General features: G+C 40.5%; 1 protein-coding gene across 1 annotated transcript; it reads right to left on the bottom strand.

Moving 5' to 3' along the window:
* Nucleotides 1-1,327: 1,327 nt before the first annotated feature.
* dnaja2a (DnaJ heat shock protein family (Hsp40) member A2a) lies at nucleotides 1,328-17,550 on the bottom strand. The gene is made up of 9 exons (XM_062390068.1): nucleotides 17,366-17,550; nucleotides 15,491-15,550; nucleotides 12,570-12,796; nucleotides 11,497-11,577; nucleotides 11,247-11,380; nucleotides 10,955-11,151; nucleotides 5,559-5,703; nucleotides 4,173-4,300; nucleotides 1,328-2,470 (listed from the first exon to the last, which is right to left on the bottom strand). Exons 1-9 carry the CDS (start codon nucleotides 17,441-17,443, stop codon nucleotides 2,282-2,284), a joined length of 1,239 nt encoding a protein of 412 aa, XP_062246052.1. The 5' UTR covers nucleotides 17,444-17,550; the 3' UTR covers nucleotides 1,328-2,281.
* Nucleotides 17,551-20,118: the final 2,568 nt, after the last annotated feature.

Here is a 20,118-nt window from a genome sequence, read left to right as displayed (position 1 = left end):
CCACACAGAGAGTGGGGGTCACCATGAACAAGAGGGACGTCAAGATTCATGGTGACCTCATGATAATTGTGTCTATAAATATTTAATAAGAGCAAGTTATGAAAGCCATAATAAAAATCCGGCAAATTTCTTTTTTAAGTGTTTTTCAAAATGTCTACAGTAAATGTTCTGAAACTTGATTCACAGACAGTGGGGGTCACATGACTTTTTTTGTTGCTCTCTACTGCCGCAGTTAACGGCAGTTGCGGGACGAAAATGCCTTGTTGACGTCAGAGGAGAATGGGCAGAGTGGTTCGAGATTGGTTACAATCAAGGTATGGAGAATACAATCTCTGAACCTTGAAGCGGATGGGCTACAGCAGCAGAGGACCACACCGCTAAGAAGTGTCAGCTAAGAACAGGAAACTGAGGCTACAATTCACACAAGCTCACTAAAATTGGGCAATAGAAGATTTGAAAAACGTTGCCTGGTCTGATGATTCTCAATCTCATGTGTGACATTTAAATGGTTGGGTCAGAATCTGGCGTAAACAACAAGAAAGCATGGATCCATCCTGCCTTGTATCAACAGTTCAGGCTGGGGGTGGTGTTGTGATGCCGGGTTTACTCCGGACGCAGAGGCGCAGCTCCATTCTCAAGAGCGCAGCTGCCTGGCTGTTCACACCGGACTCGCATTTTTTCACACTGGTGCTTGTAGTGGACAGGCAGATGGGGAAACTTAATATGAGGGGGAAAATCGGGGGAAATTGAAACTCCAGGACAACAGAAGGGGAATCTAAAGTATGGGATGCAAATATGATCATTTATAGCATATAAAAATGTAATTTATGTGTGAGGGGCATAGCACTTGATGTGAACAGCTCAATTTATGTTACAGGGGGGCGGAAAGGAGGCGCCTGGCTTTTCTTGGAGCTGCGCGGCACTTCTGCGTATGGTCTTAGCCCGGCGTCACACCTCACTCAGGTTTATAGATACAAGATGATGGAAAAATTATCAGGTTCTGACACAGATCTCAACAAAATATTTATGCATTTTAGGCAAGTTTGATTTGCTTTTAAAAGGTACTGGATTTATTCACAATTGTTGACAATCTGTGGATTTTTTTTTCTTCTACTAATTCATGTTTGGCAAGGAAAAAAGTATTTTTTCCATTATAGTGTTTTCAGGCTACATCTTCCACAAAACCAAATCTGCTCATCCCTACTGTGCGAGGGATGGCAAAAGTGTCAAAAGTTGATCAGCTTGATAAAACCACAAGGGGGCTACCTTTTTTATTTTGTTATGATTATTGATCAGAATGAAGAAAAAGTATGAGGCACACAAAGTACATATTTCAACAATTTATTCAACAACTTCATAGACGTTTTCTTAAGTGTGCTGTATTATCTGGCCAATGTTTTGATTTGAAGTGCAGATACCACAGCTTTTTACATGCACATGGTCTCAGCACAGATACAGGCTATAGAGGCTTTTGTTATTTCACTTGTCATTTTTCTTTTTTAAAAATCACACAACTTTGATTACAGCAGCTGAAGAAGCTTACCAACAGTTCAAGGATATACACATAACCAATCTTTTGTTTGAATTAAAATATAATGAAAAAAAAACTAAAAACCTATGAAGAAAATAAAGCTGTAAAAATCTGAAACAAATCCTACGAATGGCGCAGAGTGAAGTCCATGAATACATGAGTCCGAGGATCTGCAAGTCACATTTGCTCAGCTGCTTTGTCTGTGTATGCACATTTGTTAGTTCTTAAATTAATTATTGTAAATACTATGAATACAAAATGCAAGTCACACACTCGGCAAACAAAAAACATTTCTTTGACTGATCTGGAGTTCGCATGTTCACAGGAGAATGGATTCAACGGGGATGAAAGAGGAAGGTGAAGGGGTTGGGGGCAGTTTAACACCAGATCACGTTCACACACAGGGCAAAGTGTTCACTGGAACAACCACTTGTTTTAGTTTATTATCTGATGTTTATCTGACGTTTAAGTTTAAAGTCACTACGTCTCGTTTGCAGGTGCAGTGTAATGAGACTGTGGTTGCCCCAGTGAGTTCCTCACACAAAGATCAAATAAATCCAAACACACAGCCAACGACATTAATAATCAACAATTCCAGGTGCCATGTTTCAATGTCATGTCTGATCAGTGCATGAGGATCTGTCAAGCCTTTTTCCTTCTGGTTTACATTTTCTCCCATAGTAGAATGTGTGTGTGTTTGTGTGTGTGTGTGTGTGTGTGTGTATATATGAGGGGGGGAGAGATATGAGATTACTGGTGAGCACACTGAACCCCCGGCCCGTGTTGTCCGCCCTCTTCGTCTGAGCTATCATTGTAGGCCTCTCTGCGGTTGCCTGATGACGAGCTCTGGCTGACGTCGTAATCCTGCAGGTCGACCTCCTCTGCGTCTCCGGTGATGATGGGCGGCTCGGACCGTGAGGGCAACATATCCTCCAGCTCCTACACATGAAGAACAGTCATCATGATGCAAAAAGCAACTCTGAGCACATCTTCAGGAAGAATAGGTAGTACTGTGTGCAGTTATGGAAGAGCTGTGACCACTTATTATTGGATCTCACTCCAATGCTCTGTGTGTGTCTACGTGTCAGCGAGAGCGATAGAGGGGAAGAGTGCTGGCCGAGTCAGGAGAGCTTGAATCAAAGAATGAATGTGTGCAGCTACAAGGAAAGATTTGACTTATTTAAGAAAAGTACTGTACATAAATTTGTGATCAGTGTTGATAATGTGGCAGACGTCAGCTGAATCTGTGTCAGCGATGTAGGGCTGCTCGATTAATCGAAATTTAATCGTGATTTCGATTATGGGGTCAAACGATCTGCACACTACTATAATAGAGTTGAAACGATTATTTGGATTTTTTTCCGAAAGAGACGCACGCGCATGCACAATTCAGTCCTTCCCCCAAAGCATTTAGCGGCCCAGCTGACTGGCTCTCACTCTCAAGCAGCTGTAAAGTGAGGGAGGCAAGTTGTGTGTGTGGTGATCGGCGGTGAAAAAAACAGTACGAGTGGAAAAGCAGGGAGGGCAGCAGCACACCATGTAGAGGCGGCGCCGCGCACCGCTATTCTCAAGTGCGCTCCCGCCTGGCTGCTCAGACCGGACCCGCATTTCTCCACGTCGGTCAGTCGGTCAGAGAGTGTTAGGGTTGCCATCATTAAGGGTTTGAATAACCGGGCACCGATATCCTGGTTTCACTGAGGAATAAGACACGCAGCTGTCCTCTGTGTTTACCGGAACTGGAAGTGATTGCAAAAATAAAGCATAGGCTTCAGAATAAGGGCACATATTAATAATCAGGATTTTTTTATTGTCCAAAATAATCGTGATTATGATTTTTTCCAGAATCGGGCAGCCCTACAGCAATGTATACAATTTAATGAAGTATATAATATATGCTAGTTCGTAGGTTAATCGTACAGTTGAATGAGTGAGGTGACAGACCATCAGAAAATTAAAATGACAAATTGCCAAAAATAATTTCATAAAATTGCAAAAAAAAGTATGTATATCAAAGACTAAATGAAGAAAGCTGGAACCGCTGTATTGTTGTCATTTACTCAAAACAAATTCATAATTAAGTATTAAAAGACTTGATTCAAGTGTTGATCTAATACGTGTTGGTATGGTTGTCTGTACATAAATGTGAAAAGGACAAGGGCTTTAAAATGGGAGGAAGCGGAAACCGTAGGTTTCAGGCAGTAAGCTCTCTTTTCCACCTCATTCAAAGGCTGTAATTTACAGAACTTATCTGTGTACATTCTGTCGGCCATTTCCTCTCAGAGGCTCGAATGCTAGAGGACAATTTTCCAAACTCCAGATGAGAGTAGCAAGTCTCACAGGATACGTGACAAACTAGTATAGTGTTAATTAGTAATTAGGAGATTTTATAGACCAAAAAAAAAAACTTAAACAAGGCCCTAAATCTATTTGTGGCTCTAAATTTGTGTTTGATTTTATTTGTCATCCAAGTTTGTAATGTGACTTTGTAACATGACTAATAAACATCACAATTAGTATACAGATACTGGTAGATGGATGAGGTTTTTGCTCTTGTCAATAGCTGCTCTGAATGTTTGGATCTTCATAATGGAAAACCATCACCTGACAGACAGTTATCAACGAAAGGAGTAATAATTCGTACCACAAGTTTTTCAGGGCTGATCCAGTTGTTTTCAGGGAACTGGACATCAAACTTGATATACAGATCTCCCTTCTCAAAGGGGTTTCGGTACTGGGGCATACCCTCTCCTCGCACAACCCTGACAGAGGCTGGAAAAGAAAAACATTTCAATTGATTTAATTTCATATTTTGTATAGAACATTTTAATCATGCAGGATAATGTTATATTGCTCATTTAACAACAAATCCATGATGTTTATGTTGAATAGGTATGTATTAATGCACCAAATGCATAGTAGTAGCGTCAGGGTGTAAGAGGAAGGTGTTTCATAACTTTTCTTTCAAGAGCTCACTGAGGATGTTGCTGACCCCAGTCTCAACTCATTTATCAAGTTTTGTGTTGTGTCCTTGACTTGGGCACACATGTCCGAGTTCATTATATAAAAGCTGCCTCCGTGCTGTGTTCAGCTCTCAGTTGGAACTCTAAACACATCACATTAAGACATAGTTTTCTCTGTCTCAGCACTCCACCCAGACTAACCCTCACCCCAAAGACCTCCTCAGTGTGGAAATCTTAAAACGCTGGCTTGGTGATCCAGTGTGTAAAGTTTTGGGGGGAAAATGCCACAAGTCAGCCCATTGAAGGTCCTGGCTGTGCGGCAGCAAAGCTGAGAGCCTACAATGGTGCTGATGTAGCCAAATACATAACAGCTGGGGTCATTAACTTCGATTTATGTAGATTTTGTCAGACGCCACAGTTACTATAAAATAAGTTTTAGAACACCGCAGCACAGCAGCTTGGGAATGACCGCTGGGTAACAGGCCGTGTTTATGGCCCATGTTTGAATCACTAAAGAAAACATTTTAGGTGACCACAGAGAGCAGGACAACATTGACATGGGTCTTATGGGCTTAGTAGTAACCTGGTGTGTATGTGTGTTTATATGACCTGGGCAGGGGTTGTGTGGCAGCAGTTAAGATGACAACTCTCTGTCATCTTATTCTGTAATCACACATTTTTGACGTTGGTATTGGTATAAAAGCTTCTGTGACTCACACTCCTAAAACAGCCTGTGAGCAGTGATGACTGTTTGAGTAAAGCTTGCACCTCTAACTTCAATCAACACTCAAACATGCCCCTCTACTCCTGTTGCAGGCTACCTGCAGGCTACCAGTAGGCTGCTGGAAAATGGTCCCTCTAGCTACCTCCAGGCTAACAAGCTCCCAAATCCCACATGGCTGAGACGTGTCATGGTTGAGAGTGAAAGTGTTTAAGGGCAGGGAGAGGGCAGGATTGATTGACATTGATCACTTTATCTGTGGTAATACAATTTGCCCAATAAACATGTAACCATGTCACAAACTGGCAATTTAACTAAATCCTATATAATGTAAAAATAGTCTTACCAGGTTCAATGACTTTGCCAGCAGGATACTTCACAACGATCTGTCTGCCGTCTAAGTGCTTCACCATAAACTGGAAACCGCACAGCGCCTCCACCAGGCCGATCTTATGGTTCATGAACAGGTCTTTGCCATCTCGCCTGTATGTCTGAGGGGGGGGGGGTAGAAAAGATGGTTTTATAACAGAGTTGATGAACTTTTTATGACTAAGTGACCAAAATGTCTTAACACTAAATGCAACAGACTTTACAAAATCAGAATCCGCTGGTGAAAAGGTAGAATCCTAAACATTGGTGCCAGGAGGGCAGAGGCAGGGGACCAGGAGTATTTAAGAGGTAACGTGTAAGCCAATTAAACCAGTAGAGGCAATGTGAGTGCACCATCATCACGATTCACCAGAACTGGCTCTTAATAAGGAGGGGTCATCCCTTGTGCCCAGTTATTCGGGAGCAATGGGCACAATCATTAACGTCTTGAGATCGTCATAGGTGCTTCTTAGTTTATGACACTGCTTTTTCACAGAGATATATTTGTTTTTTTAATGTTTGCATCTATGGTGTGCTAGACACGTCATCCTCGGCTGGATTAGCTTGCTCGCTGTGAATCCAGCGGGGGATCTCCTGCTGTGTTCTCACATCGACTGCTCCTGGACTTCTACAGGCATTATACTAGGAGGCCAGGCAGAGAAGTCAGCAGAGATTGCAGAAGGTCTCACTAGGACATTTGGGTTCACACATGCTCCTCCTCCGGAGAAAATACGGGGGAACTGCAGACTTCAGTGCATGTCTGAACGCAGCTATACCAGGCCTTTCGTGATCACTGCTTAATGACGGACCAATGGAACTATTTTTATCTGGAAAAACCCAGATGATGATGAGAAGAGGGGCTGCATTTCTTATGTATTGATAGCACAAAAATGTGAATCTAGGCTGAGACTAAAAGCAAGAAGGGTGATAAGGTTGACTGGCCTATTACGTCATCCACCTTAGGGGATGCCTTCACAATTAAAAAAAGGACTCAAATTTAAACTTATTTTGCTAGAAAAAACATTTACTTAACCTATTCTCCTTCGTTAAAGACTAATACTACACCTGGCTTTTTTTTTTACATTTATTGAATTGATTGTAGGCTTGGCACAATATCATCCTGTATAATGACCCTTTAGATTCGATGCTCTCTGTATTCATGTTCCCAGCTCAGGAAACTATTTTGCCTCCAACTTCCACTAACATATGATAGTGGATCAGAAGTTATATTCGTAATATTCTTTGGGACAAAGAAGCAGGGCTATTACTGTAGCCCAGCCTTCTGTTCCAGGTCAGCCAAAATCCCTTTTGTGGGACGTATCCTCACTAAACCAAGCCAGTATACACTGATAAGGAAGCCAAATTAAGCCAGACTAGTGCAGCAACCTTTGACGATTAAGATTCAGCTGATACATGATAGATGCACATTAAAAAAATGTATTTTGTAACCAATATTTTCAGCTCCTTGAAGTAGAAACTCTGTTTAGAGCTATCAGTTGCTTGTGGAATTAGTTCTCATAGATTAGTCCTGTCTCAACATTATGTAATCATTTTATTATTGTCCCCTTTTTCTTCTTAAACACAAGAAAAGTCCATTACTGTTAACTCACTAATGTGCTAGAAGGTTTAAGTACCAATTACATTAAAATATTCACCAGTATGTAAAGACTGTTTGGAATGGGGCGTGGCACAGGTCTCAGAAAGGTTAGTCAAGATGCGTTGATGTTGCTGACATCAGTTCAGAGATGAACGTCTTAACATCTAAGCTATTGTTTTGAACAGATGGAGATAAAATAAAGCCTGATTTCTTGTTTAGTCCTAATAGGATTTTGTTTTACAGCTGATATGTTGTTGTACATCGGAGACTTTATTTGGCGGGTGCTCAATGACTTGTGTACTGTGCAAACTTTAAGCTTCATTCCAAATCATTTATGCATCAGTGAACGTCTGGTCCAACGTCAGTAACAACTAGGGTTGCAAAGGGGAGGAAACTTTCTATGGGAAGTTAGCCTCGGGAATTTTGGAAATGATGGCACTTTTTTTTGCAAAAGTTAGCCTATTACAGGGAACTGTTGAAAACAAGACTAGGCAAGCCTGACTCAGCTGGACCCTGGATGCAGCTAGTTGGGAAAATTGTCTACCAGAAACGGAAACCTATGAATTTGTTGTTTTTGAACATCTTGTCATTACCTAGCATATTGATTACACTGAAGCCATGTTTTCTTTAATACCAAGTTTATATGTATACATTAGGCTAACTTTTTACAGCAGTGAGAGTAGGATGTATGCATATCCACACAAAAGTACACCATCACCTTGATTACTCGCGAACTTAGTTAAACAACCTGATTTAATGCAAATTCAGTTGAATTTCAACCCTGCACTGTTTTAATGCGATGGGCATTCCTTCATCACAGCCCATCGCAGAAAATGCTAAAACCAGTGGCTTGAGAAGCTTGACTCAATGCTTTAATTTTACATTTAGAATGGCACATTTTTTTTGGGAGGGGTGTCATAGGGAATACATTTATTTTATTCAATATTCATGTTGTTTGTTGTTCAATGAAAGAATCCATTAAAGATCTACTCACAAATGGATTAAGTCTAAAAAGGCTTGCATGCATGTCTGCTTATGAAAAAACAAAATGTTTATATTAATGTCTGTATACAGCAAGGTGGATAGAGTAAGTAGAAATTACCCCACAATTTCCAGTTTATTCCCGTTAATTCCCATAGAAAGTGTCCAACTTTGAATATTCCCGGAAATTTAAAAATCCTCCTAACAACCTAATGTTAAAACAAAACAGAATTTTGCTGAGATCTTTCAATTTCATCTTGACCTTAAAACACTCTTGTTATACCACATAAATACCAATGTGTAAAACTGTGCACAGATATTATGGGGTAAGTAGTAAACACATGACTCTGTTTAGACTGGGGATGAAGGATTAATGTTAACTAGCAAACCTGAAAGATGGCATGTCTGTTTTGTTGTAGGTCTACATGATCCACAAGCCCCTGAGTCTATTTCATTTTCGCAGATAGCCGATTTGGTTTATGTTTGTGAATCAGCGACAGGGTCCACGATTATCAAATAAAATATATGATTTGTAAAAGCGAACTTGTCAAGCGAACAGTCAAAGTCAGATGGTTGCCTCACTGCAGCAGCCGACGAGTCACATCGCAGAATAGTCTTATTAGACAAGAAGGGAGTTGACTGACAGAGCGGAGGATTTGAATTAAGAGAGACGAAACAAAAGCGGTTTCAGATTTAAACTTATTGAACATTGATAAAACTTGATCTGATGACGCTGGCAGCATCTTAAGGTAACACTACAAATCTATCTAATCCAATCAGCCATGTTTGGTTAGAGTTCCCCTAAACAACAATTGTTTTTACGTAAACATTAATAATTCACGTCACACTTTACAAGACTGATGTGATACAAGTCAACTCATATAGCCAGCCATGAAACATTGAATTTATATAACCCTTTAGTGCCCATTTTAATAACCAAATGCATGTATATATTTTAAACAACCTTTTAAATCTCAAGATACATTTTTTATTCTAAATGTAAGCTGAGACCTACCCCCCCCCCCCCCCCCGTTTCACTGTTTATTCTGCTGTTAATCGTGAGTGTTTATATGTCGAGTACGTCACAAATATACATCTCTGCAACACTTCCTGTATCAGTTTAAAAATAAAGGCACTCCAGCGTTTCTGCTGAGTCAATCCATTAATGCTGAGTCAATCCATTAATGTGGGCTTTGAATATTATCTCAAGTGGAAGATGCACTTTTCATTTAGTTGAGCTCATAACCCGACTTTTATTCAAGGTAATACAGTAGATATACCAGCAGGTCTGCTGCAGAACCGCAGCAGACATGCTGCCCGTTCGAACAAAAAAACAACTGCAGAGCATTAAGGGGATCAACAGTGAAGGCTTTCGAGATCAACCAGTAGTTCGAGACTGACCTGTTGGCTACCTCTGGTCAAGATAATCTGATCCTACAGACGAGAGCTTTGACACCAACAGCTGAACCTGACTACTCAAAATAATTGCTCTTTTTTTCTAACTTGGGTTAGCATTATAGCTACTTCTACAATACATCTTGCCGGAAAGCAGCAAAACGAATCAAATAGCCCCAATATGTTGGTATAGAGCAGTGCACTGGACCATTGTTTTGTTATCCCTCCTCTAACTCTGCAGATAAAAGAACGATTAATTGATCCAAAGAGATATGTAATTTAGCCATGGAACCAAAGACAAGGCAGGAAACTCAATGTGCAGCTCAGCTTTGTGCTGCATTGCTCGATGTGAGTTTACCTGAGCTAGGCTGCATGTATGATGTGTACAGACTGAAAATAATTGAAACTTTTCCTGTCTGCTTCTCTGTGTTTAAGAATATAAACCCTTACCAGGAGAGATCTACAACTCCCCGCTGAGTTTACTTTTTCTAAAAGACTAGGATTTTGACCTTTTATACTAAAAAGGTCCTTTATACTACCTTTTATATGTTTTTGGGCAATCGTCCAAAAACCTCCTATTAAATACTTTCAGAACTTCTACTTTAGAATAAGCCTTAGTGATCAAGTGTCTCCTCTTAGGAGAGATACCACTAGTTTAAGTTTTTCTTAAGGATATTTATGACAGTGCTTAATAATTCAACACACAAAGGCAGTTGATAATGGATCAAAAGGACAACACACAGCAAGAGAACAAGGAGAAAAGTGGCTTGTGTTTGAGATCGCAATCGGTTTGAAAATGACTTTTACTGTGAGGCAGCTGTGGGAATTGTTGAGCTATATTCACTGAAATAAATCTTTGGTTATAATGTTTTTCATGAGGTTTGGATTTCTATACCTATACTTGGAGAGCTTTTGCACAATTTCTATAAAAAATAACTGAAAATGATACTATTTATTCTAGATTCATGTTGACTAATTCGTTTGTCATATTTGGAGAAGAAAGCCTTTAAAAAGGTAGGCAAAAACCTTCAATAACCCCATAAAACTTTGATATAGCCCTTCAGAGTAGATATAAAGAAGTTTTATGATGTCAGGAGCACCAAAACTTCAAATATATGTTTCTGCACATGTGGTGCATTTTATGCGTAAAGAGAACTTCACCAAAACATGGAAACTGCAGCCTGCAAATCGTGTCTGGGCAAGGCAAGTTTGCTTACAACTACGGTCACCTTTATATGTGCAGAGAAGAACTCGTAACTGACAAGTAAAACCATGATATCAGCAAAAATCTACAAAATTGTGCCCCAATTATGAATACATTGACACACAGAGAGCTCTGGTGATACAGAGGGCAGGGTAAGATGAATATGTTGAAAGTATTGGGAGACCGGCCCACCTACCTCATGCTCTTTTTCCTGCAGGACAAGGACAATATCTCCGGGCTCGACGCCAGGAGCCTGGTCAGCTTCCCCTCCAAACGTTATCTTCTGGCTGTGCTTCATGCCTTTGTCCACGTGTACCTCTAGAATCTTCACCTCTTTCAAAACTTTCTTGCCCTCGCATTTTTTACAGCGGTCCTTCTCACTGATAACTTCACCTGGGTTGGTTAGAGAAAATCAAAGTGAAGCAGGTCAAGACCTGATGATACATAAAAGACATGATTGATTGTGGTTTGATTACTGTGTCTCTTACCTTCGCCATTACAATCAGTGCACACAGACTGCATCTGTTGGACCATCCCTGGGGCCAGCTGTCTGATCATGATGCGCATCCCACGGCCCCTACATGTTGTACATTTTTGTACAGCACCCGTCTTTCCTCCCTGCCTGCATCAACACAGAGATTAAACTGAGAAACAGTAACAGGATTAAAACAGCAATAGACTATACAATGAGGCAGACATCGGTGGGAACTAGAGCATCACAATATTTATACAACTTACCCATTACAGGTGCTACACAGAACACTCTTGCTAAGTTGTAGTTTAGTTGTTTTCCCATTGTAAACGTCCTCCAGTGTCACCCTGTAGTAAAGTGCCACACAGTTTAACCACAATGTTAGCTTGTAGTGAAATTAAAAGAGGTTTTAATTCATTCTGAATACAAAATATACAAGTACAAACATATCACTCAAGCTGGGCGATTTTTTCTAGCCACTAACTCTTTAAAAAAACCTGCTGAAATTATATTTATGTTTCTGGATAAAAGGTCTTTGCTTCTTCTGCAACAATGAAGTAAAATCACACGTTGCGTCACAATTTGCGGGAAGAACTTCTGCCTGATGGATTGTGCGAGTGTGAGAATGTGTCTACTTGTCTCTGTCCCTTTCACACAAACTGATAATCCTTTGTATTCGGTTATTAATTGATGGGGTCGGATCATGACTGATTTTTCCCGTCACTTTAACCCTGATGTCCTGACTGTGCGTCAAATGAAGTCTTGTGTTGTGTAGCAGATTTAAACGTGTGTCTCAAACTCTAAAGTGCCTCAAACAAACACAAAGTAAACATCAGTCCTGTACGTGTCCTAATAACTTGATCAGGTTTATTGTTAAAGTGTAAAGTGAGCGCAGGTCAGAGGGGGAGTGAGGAGGACGCGGACTCCAACAGAGACTCTGACACAGGACGACTGGACCTTTAATGAGCGTCTGTCCTGAAGCAGCACTGGTCATGATTATTCTGAGGTGCAAAACCACTAAAACAATAAATGTAGCGGAAAACATGATTCATTTACGTTCTGTCACTGTATCTATGCAGAATCGTCCACCTCTCCTCAGGAGCCCAATCATTAGCGCATCATGTAACTCTATTCCAGCCACATGATGCGTTCAGCACAGTGCTTTTCTCATTATCATTGGCTGTTCATGTGGTCTGTCAAAACATGGTTGGGATGAGTTCTTCAACATTTTATTAGCCATGTCTTATATTTCTATAGAGGAAATGTATCATGATGATATACTTATCGTTTTATGGCCCAGCCCTACACACAAGTAGTTTGTGTCAAAGCTAAGTCTTACTTGAGTGGATGGACCATGTCTTCTCCTCTCCTCCGGCCTCCATTCCTAGAGCGATTCCCCTGACCCATGAAGCCAAAGAGTCCACCACCAAAGATGTGGGAGAAGATGTCGTCCATTCCTGCGCCACCCCCACCTCCTTCCCGCAAGCCTTGTTCTCCATAGCGATCATAAAGTTCCTTCTTTTCAGGGTTGGTCAACACCTCATAGGCGAAACTGATTTCTTTAAACTATGATTAGAGAGGACAGAAAACAAAATCAACAACAACAAATGAAGTTTCAATTTGAGAGGTCAGAACAGTAGAACTGCAGAACACTGAGGACCTTATAGCTCCTTTACATTAAAGTAGTGGGTATTTACAGGTCTTTTAACATATGTTTCCATACATGACCTGCAGGTAAAATCAGGAGAATTGACTATGGAGATTACCTTTATCTCATGCATATTGCAGCAGTTATTCAACTATGCTGTAAAAGCAACAAGATTATGGGCAAAGAATGCTTTAAGCTGCTGTGTGGTTACAGAAGGCTCATTAAACAACCTGCCACCCAATATGTTGTTTGCCTGCCATGTCATAAGAATTTCACTGCTCCGATGACTGTCATTGGTGCATGTGACAATAAACTTTGATTTGAATATCCCATATAACCCTTATACTTATTTATACTCCAGTCAACATCTCTAACATTATCTCAAGAAAAACTCAACATGAGTCCATCTCACTGATATTAAAAAGGATGAGAAAACACATTATCTGCTTAAATGTGACTGTTTTCCCTGTTACAAAGAACCGCCTGCAGGCTTAATGCTCTGAATCTGCCATTTCCTGTAGCTTACACTGTGATCCCCTGCTGAGAAAACGGCACTCTGCCATGGGGAAAAAGATGAGATGAAAGCGAGCTCTTAATGTTCAACGTTTCCACTAATATTCCACAGACACTACATTAGAAGCTAATGACAATATCGTGTAGAGCAATGGGAGGTCTGTGATGATACTGTTGGGGGGGCTCAAAAAAAAATCTGCTGCATGGTTAAAAACCAATTAAATAATGGCAAAATGTATTACTAGGGCGTTGGCCTGTTACAAAATAAAAAGGTCAGTAATTTAGGAGAATTGTCTGAATTAAAGAAATTTATTAGAAAATAACATTAAAGCTAGGCTCAGAAGACCAGAAGTACGATAGATTTTACACTGATTCAGCCCACTGAAATTCCCATAAAATCATGAGGGCCGCCCTAAAAATGATCATACATGTTTGATAATTAAGAGTTTAAATGGGGATGATAACATCCCCATTTAAATTCAGTCATTGGTGTTTACTGGAACCGGAAGTGATTACAAAAATAAAGCATAGACTTCAGAATAAGGACACATATTAATAATCGTGATTTTGATATTATCCAAAATAATCGTGATTATGATTTTTTCCATAATCGAGCAGCCCTAGTCTGATATATACAATATAATAACCTCTCCAAGAGAACAGAAAAACATTTTATCCTTCAGAACCATTAAGCCTTCTGCTTTTGTTTATCAACATTAGATTAAGTTGTTGCTCCAAGCCACTCTATATTTTTTTAACTTCTGCTTCCCCATTAAGTAACATGAGAGATGAGGTGGTGGGTAGCTGACTCTAGAGCAAAAATCGTAATCATATCCTGTAGTGTGTGATGCGCCATTATTTTCGGTTCTTGTAGTGTGGGCGTGTCTAAGAGTAGAGAGAGGGATATCTGTAAAGACTTTACTCAATATTTGTCATTTCTATTAGGTTTTCAAACCCAATGTAGTCTGAGCTGGGCTTAAGGCTGCAAATGTACCAAGTATCAGACATTTTATCTGTGGCAGTAGTTGTTAATTATTGGGATATTTATGAATAACACCAGAGTATTTTTTACAAAGACTACACGGCCAGGTCTTCAAATCAATAATAATAGGACAGATAAATGGCTTAAGGAAAAAGTGCAGGTGCCAATGTCATTTTCAGTAAAACAACTACTCAGACACCAAGGCTGGGGCGATGCATCGTAATGAAGGTGGCTGCACTCAGTCAAAGCATGGATTTACTTGAAGAGTAAGATGAAGCAAAAAAAAAAAAAACTCCCACGGCCATCTTAAGACTAGGTCACCAATCAGAGGATTGCGGAATGGTCCCAGACGCTGTTCTATAAGACCCAGACCATTTATTCGATTTGTTTCCATTTTATCCTGCACACCTTTTCTTGCATTTACGGTAGCCATATTTTAACCTGCGCAGCTTTTTCTGTCTTTACGGTAGTGAATCCTGGCAGCACAGGGTAGAGTTTCCGTCACTGAACAAGAGTAAGTAGGTAACAAACAGAAAAGGAGTGTTAAAGCTGTTTAGTTAATATTTGCTGAGATTGTTCATTTGAGAAATGCAGGTAAGAATAAAGTTTTAAAGAAGGGAAAGCTTAACTTCTAAAACTAAGCACTTTATTGTATTTTGAGATATTTTGAGATCCTAACTGGACCTCTTTGAACTATAATTGAATACGCCTGATCTAAAGTGTAGGAGTTTTTAGTCAGAGCTCGGTTTTCATTTATTTTGTTGTTGGACATATTAATGTATATTGATATATTCATTTTACTTGAATGGAACATTAGCAGTTCAGACTGGGCAATTTGTTGTGGAATAATAATGACTTTAAGTGCATTCTAAGTTTTTCGTCATAATTGTTTTTATTCAGGAGAAGATGATATATAAATGACAAGTTTCTATATTTTATATTTTTCATTATTAAATTAATTGAGTACCAAAAAAATACTGTTGGATTAATCAGAATGGAAAATAAATTGATCAGAGACACATTTTAGTCACTCTTGTTCCCATTGTCCTTTAGAGAGGCAAAATAAACTCTACACAGTCACTGTCGATAAGTGTCATCAGTGAATCACATATCTTACCTTGTCACCATGATTTGGGTTCTTGTCAGGGTGGTATTCTTTGGCCAGTTTCCTGTATGCCTGTAGAGAAGCCAAGAGATGAAACTTGATTAGCTAATGGATGGATCGTTACAGACATGTACTGTTTACTGGAATCACACATGACTCAAACACACGTGAGGGGATCTTATCTGCTCTTTACACAATCAAAAGTCACCCTGACTAAACCAGATGTGGCGCTGGTGTTCCAGTTGAACAGGTGATATTTGTTCTCTTTGTTCCAGATGTTGTCAGATACGTAATTTTCATAAAAAGGCCTGTGTCTGAGGTGTGGTGATATACTGAAGGTCTCGTTGAAATAAACGAACAAAAACGCATCACAATCTAATATAATATGTTGCTGTCAACATCACCTTCCAACAACAATATAAACCCCATGGGTAAACTTTGTCAGCTGTGTAACACTGTTGTTTAAGGGAACCCATGTTGTTATCTGGTGATAGTGCGAGCACAGATTAAACACTACATGATTCATAGCTTGCCTCACAAACTGATAATCATCGTTCATTGTGGACCCCGGGAGTTATGAAGAATACAAACACACATGGCCAGCTCAATGCAAAGTTCTATGATAATCAGAGATGATCTGTCTGAACAGTGTGTTGACATGTGGCAATCGACATCTGGAAAACTAACTAAAGGTCCTCATTGTTGAACAACTTGTGTTGTGTATCTTCTCTTCTGTCAGAAGACTAGATGCTTTGTTGGAACTGTGTCAGTCGAAGGAGTAACTTTGACAACTCTGGCTGAGTGTATTCACTGATGGTGTCTTTCATGTTAAAACGCTTTGTGGTACTGTTGAGTAGTTTGGCGTATGTGTCCCCCTGTGAGGTCCGTATGATGACTAATCTACAGCAGATTAACTATGGCTGCTATGCGCCCTCGCTTTCTGTAACATGCGTATGCTAATTAGCATATCTAGCTAGGATGATACGCACAGATAAAACTGTCGAATGTGACAAGTGGGCTAAGCCCTCAGGTGTAGTTGAGTAAGGTAACAGCAGATTTGAACTGAACACTGACACCACGGCCGTGTCACATCAGAGACATGACTAAAGAAGATCGCAACCTGCTGCTTCGATGGACACGCCGAGAGCCGCCAGCTAGCTGATGTTAGCAAAGCTTGAACTTGACATTAGCCATCTCATCATCAGCTAATCTCTTAATAAAAAGAGCTGGTTCGACAACTGTGGAGGTGAACACAACATTGAACCTCCACCATAGTGATGCCAGTAAAATAGAGACAATGTCAAAAAGCCCACATTAGAGAGTTAAACTGACTGGGTGTCGCTAAACCAACTATCTGCGACCTGGAGATTAAATCACCTCAGTTTCCTGTGTCGTTGTTCAATAGTGACAGTGCAGATGTGTTGCGAGATAGTTAGCTGTAACTAGTCTCCAGCTGTTTGGACCGACTAGCTAACTCACTTACTACACCTGCAACCGTCGACAGGCTTAGCTAACACCATGACAACCACCTGGGCTAAAGCTAACATGGGGTCAACCGATGGTTTCCTACGAGTCAAGTTAAGTCGAGATCGGTTCCGGATGACGTTTCTCGCGTAAACGGAACTATTTAAAAATGACAAACTGGTCGAGCAGAACATTGAGAATATCACATTTCCACTGAACCCATTATGGTTAAACGCTAGAGCCGTCACATGATCCCACAGGCCAGTTAGCTCACAGGAGTAGCAGGTTAGCTCAGCTCTCGGCTAACGTTAGCTAGCTGCGTATAGCAACGCATTTCCTGATCGCAGCAGAGTGACAAGTCGAAACTCTGACCAGACGTTGAATGATGAAACACACTTTGGTCGGCCTCTCCCATACGTTTACCTTCTTCAGTTCATTCTCAGTCGACGATGGGGACACTCCCAGAATGTCGTAGAGTTTGGTATCGACTACATTCGCCATGGTGTCGCTGTGGATGTTGCTTCAGCGGGGAGGTGATGGACAAAGAGACGGAGCCGGTGGAAAATGTTTTTGCTCGCCTCGTGTGTCGGTTTCCGGGAAGCGAGACGCTCAGTGTGTCCGCTGCTGCCTCCAGGCTGCAGGCATGTTGAACACACACTCACTCACTCACTCACTCACTCACTCACTCACCCACCGACCCCCACACACACATTATTGAAATAACAACATATACTGATTAACTTCATAGTGCATCATATAAGTCAAGTCCACTCCATTAAATAATCTTTACACCGTTTAATGACTTCAGCTACCATCTACCAGTACAGCTAATAACCTTCATATGCTAGGCTGACATTTCACTGATAGTGGTATGGCTGCAAGCTTATATTTGTCTGTTTAATGCAGGTTATTATGTTTCATTATTAAGAATACGTGGAATATATAGGTGTGTGTGTGGTCCAGGTTTTACTCATGTTGTGGGGACCTACATGTGTTTTCACATTATTGGGCGTTAATCGTCCTTATATGAACAAAAAAACAGATCCTATAACGTAAATCAATACATTTTATGTTTTAATTTTAGGTTAGGTTTGCATGGGGGGCCTTCTCTCTCCCCCTTCATTGATTACTTAAAAAGTCAAACAATGCTGGTTGAACTGTAGTGGAGAGCAAGTACAAATATTTGCTTATCTATGTAGTGCAGTTAAAGTGAGAAGTACCTGAGAAGCAGGGAAAGACAGAAGATGGTTGAGGTGTGTGCAGAGCGCCTGGGGCAGTGTTCCATCAGTTCTTGACCTCTCTACCTGAGGCTATAAAAAGTGCAGAAGATCTGGAATACCCCCGCTCAGTCTCCATGGACCCCATCCTTCTCAATGACCGCAGGCCTGCAGCTATATTGTCACATGTCATGAAGACCCTTGAGAGGCTGGTTCCACAGCACCTCAGGGCCATGGACTAACTGTTGGTTGAGTTCCAGGCCGACAGCGTTGTGGAGGATGTCATCAACTGCCGGCTTTACATAGCTTACATCGACCTGAAGAAGCCTGTACAGTGAGCATAATGTGAATCTACAGGAAAGGACAGAGCAGCCAGTTCTTACTAAGGATGTCCGGGTCCTTTAATGTGTGCACTGGGCTGCTGCAGATGTTCCACCAGTCTGTAGAGGCCGGTGTTATCTTCTTTGCTGCTGTGTGCTACACCGGGACTTATGGATGGTGCCAACATACCTGGCGAGCTGGAGAGGAAGGCAGGCTCTGTGGCGGGATTGGAGCAGGACAGTGTGGAGACTGTGACCGAAAAGAGGATCAGCTCAAAGCTGTCACAGACAACCACTCTCATCCTCCCTACGCAGAGCTGAGGGGCTCAGGGGCCCGTTCAACCACACACTCAACCAGACACGTGCCTCAGATCACTTTGGGGGCTCTTTCATTCCATCAGCCATCAGACTGCATAACGCCACAGCAGCCAGTATCTCCTACCTGCACTCACTGAGACTTACATGGCATAGACACATCTATAAACATATGCATCTATTTATTGTATCTATTATTCCTATTTTATCTTATTAATATAATTATTATATAAATTAACTGAGTATACATTTTAATACAACGCTAATTAAATGTCTCATTACATTCAGACATTTTATTTGCAATAATTTACCACAGGGCTACATGGAGGCTAAAGAAGAAATAATTGTAATTTTGAATTAAAGTAAAGGATTCAGTAACCTTTAAGGAAAATTTAAAAGATATGACTCAATTAAGTATATTTTTAAACGTCACTATACACAATACTTTAACAATACGTTTTGAGCTACAAAATAACAGTTGTTACAATTGAGCTATTTTTTTTTAATTTTGCTTTTGCCCTGTTGAAAGAAAAGTGTTAAATGATATAGTTTGAATCATAAAAGTTCAGATGTTATTTAAAACATTTACAAAGAAAGTTTTCTATCCTTAAAACGTGAAAGTGTATATCTTCATGTGTCATTCTGACGAGTAAAAATGTATCAACAGTACAGATGTCATTTACTCAGTTAGTGCAGATCGATGGTTCCCTCACAGAAAGCTGCTCAGCCCCTCCTGTAGGTTTTTTCATCAGCAGATAAATAGAGGAGTCTGTCTGCAGGTGGAGCTGCACTCATTTGTTTCCTCTGAATGATGTTTATATCGTTCCCTGTGATGTTGGAGCGACCCTTAAGGGATTATCATTGTAAAAATACACAACATGGATAGGGCTTTAATTCCACCTAAATCCTTATTGTGTACTTCCCGGCTAATTCCACGAACTGTAGAATTCAACAATAAGATCGTTTTCTGTGAGTTACTTACTTAGCACATTGTGTGATGTGTGTATTCAATGATCTATTTTCAATGACAGTTATTTTTAGTAATTCCAGCAGCTCAGCGGTGTCGGTCTGTCATCACAGCATCATATATTGATAATCATCACACATCTATGACTTGAAGGCTCATGGACTTACAGGCATCTGGCCCCATCTGTGTCACAGAGGAGCACGTCACCATATAACAATGCATGAGGCGATGAGTATCTGACATTTCAAAAGGATGCCACGAGCATTCGACAAACAAATGCATCATGACAGCAGAGGGAAAGAGGAATCTGCGTGTGAGCAGGAGTGAGTGAAGAGATGCAGAGGATCTGCTCTATCT

This window comes from Platichthys flesus, chromosome 1 (assembly GCF_949316205.1).
Source record: "Platichthys flesus chromosome 1, fPlaFle2.1, whole genome shotgun sequence".
In the NCBI taxonomy this organism is placed as follows: domain Eukaryota; kingdom Metazoa; phylum Chordata; class Actinopteri; order Pleuronectiformes; family Pleuronectidae; genus Platichthys; species Platichthys flesus.
This window is presented reverse-complemented; position numbering and strand designations above follow the sequence as displayed.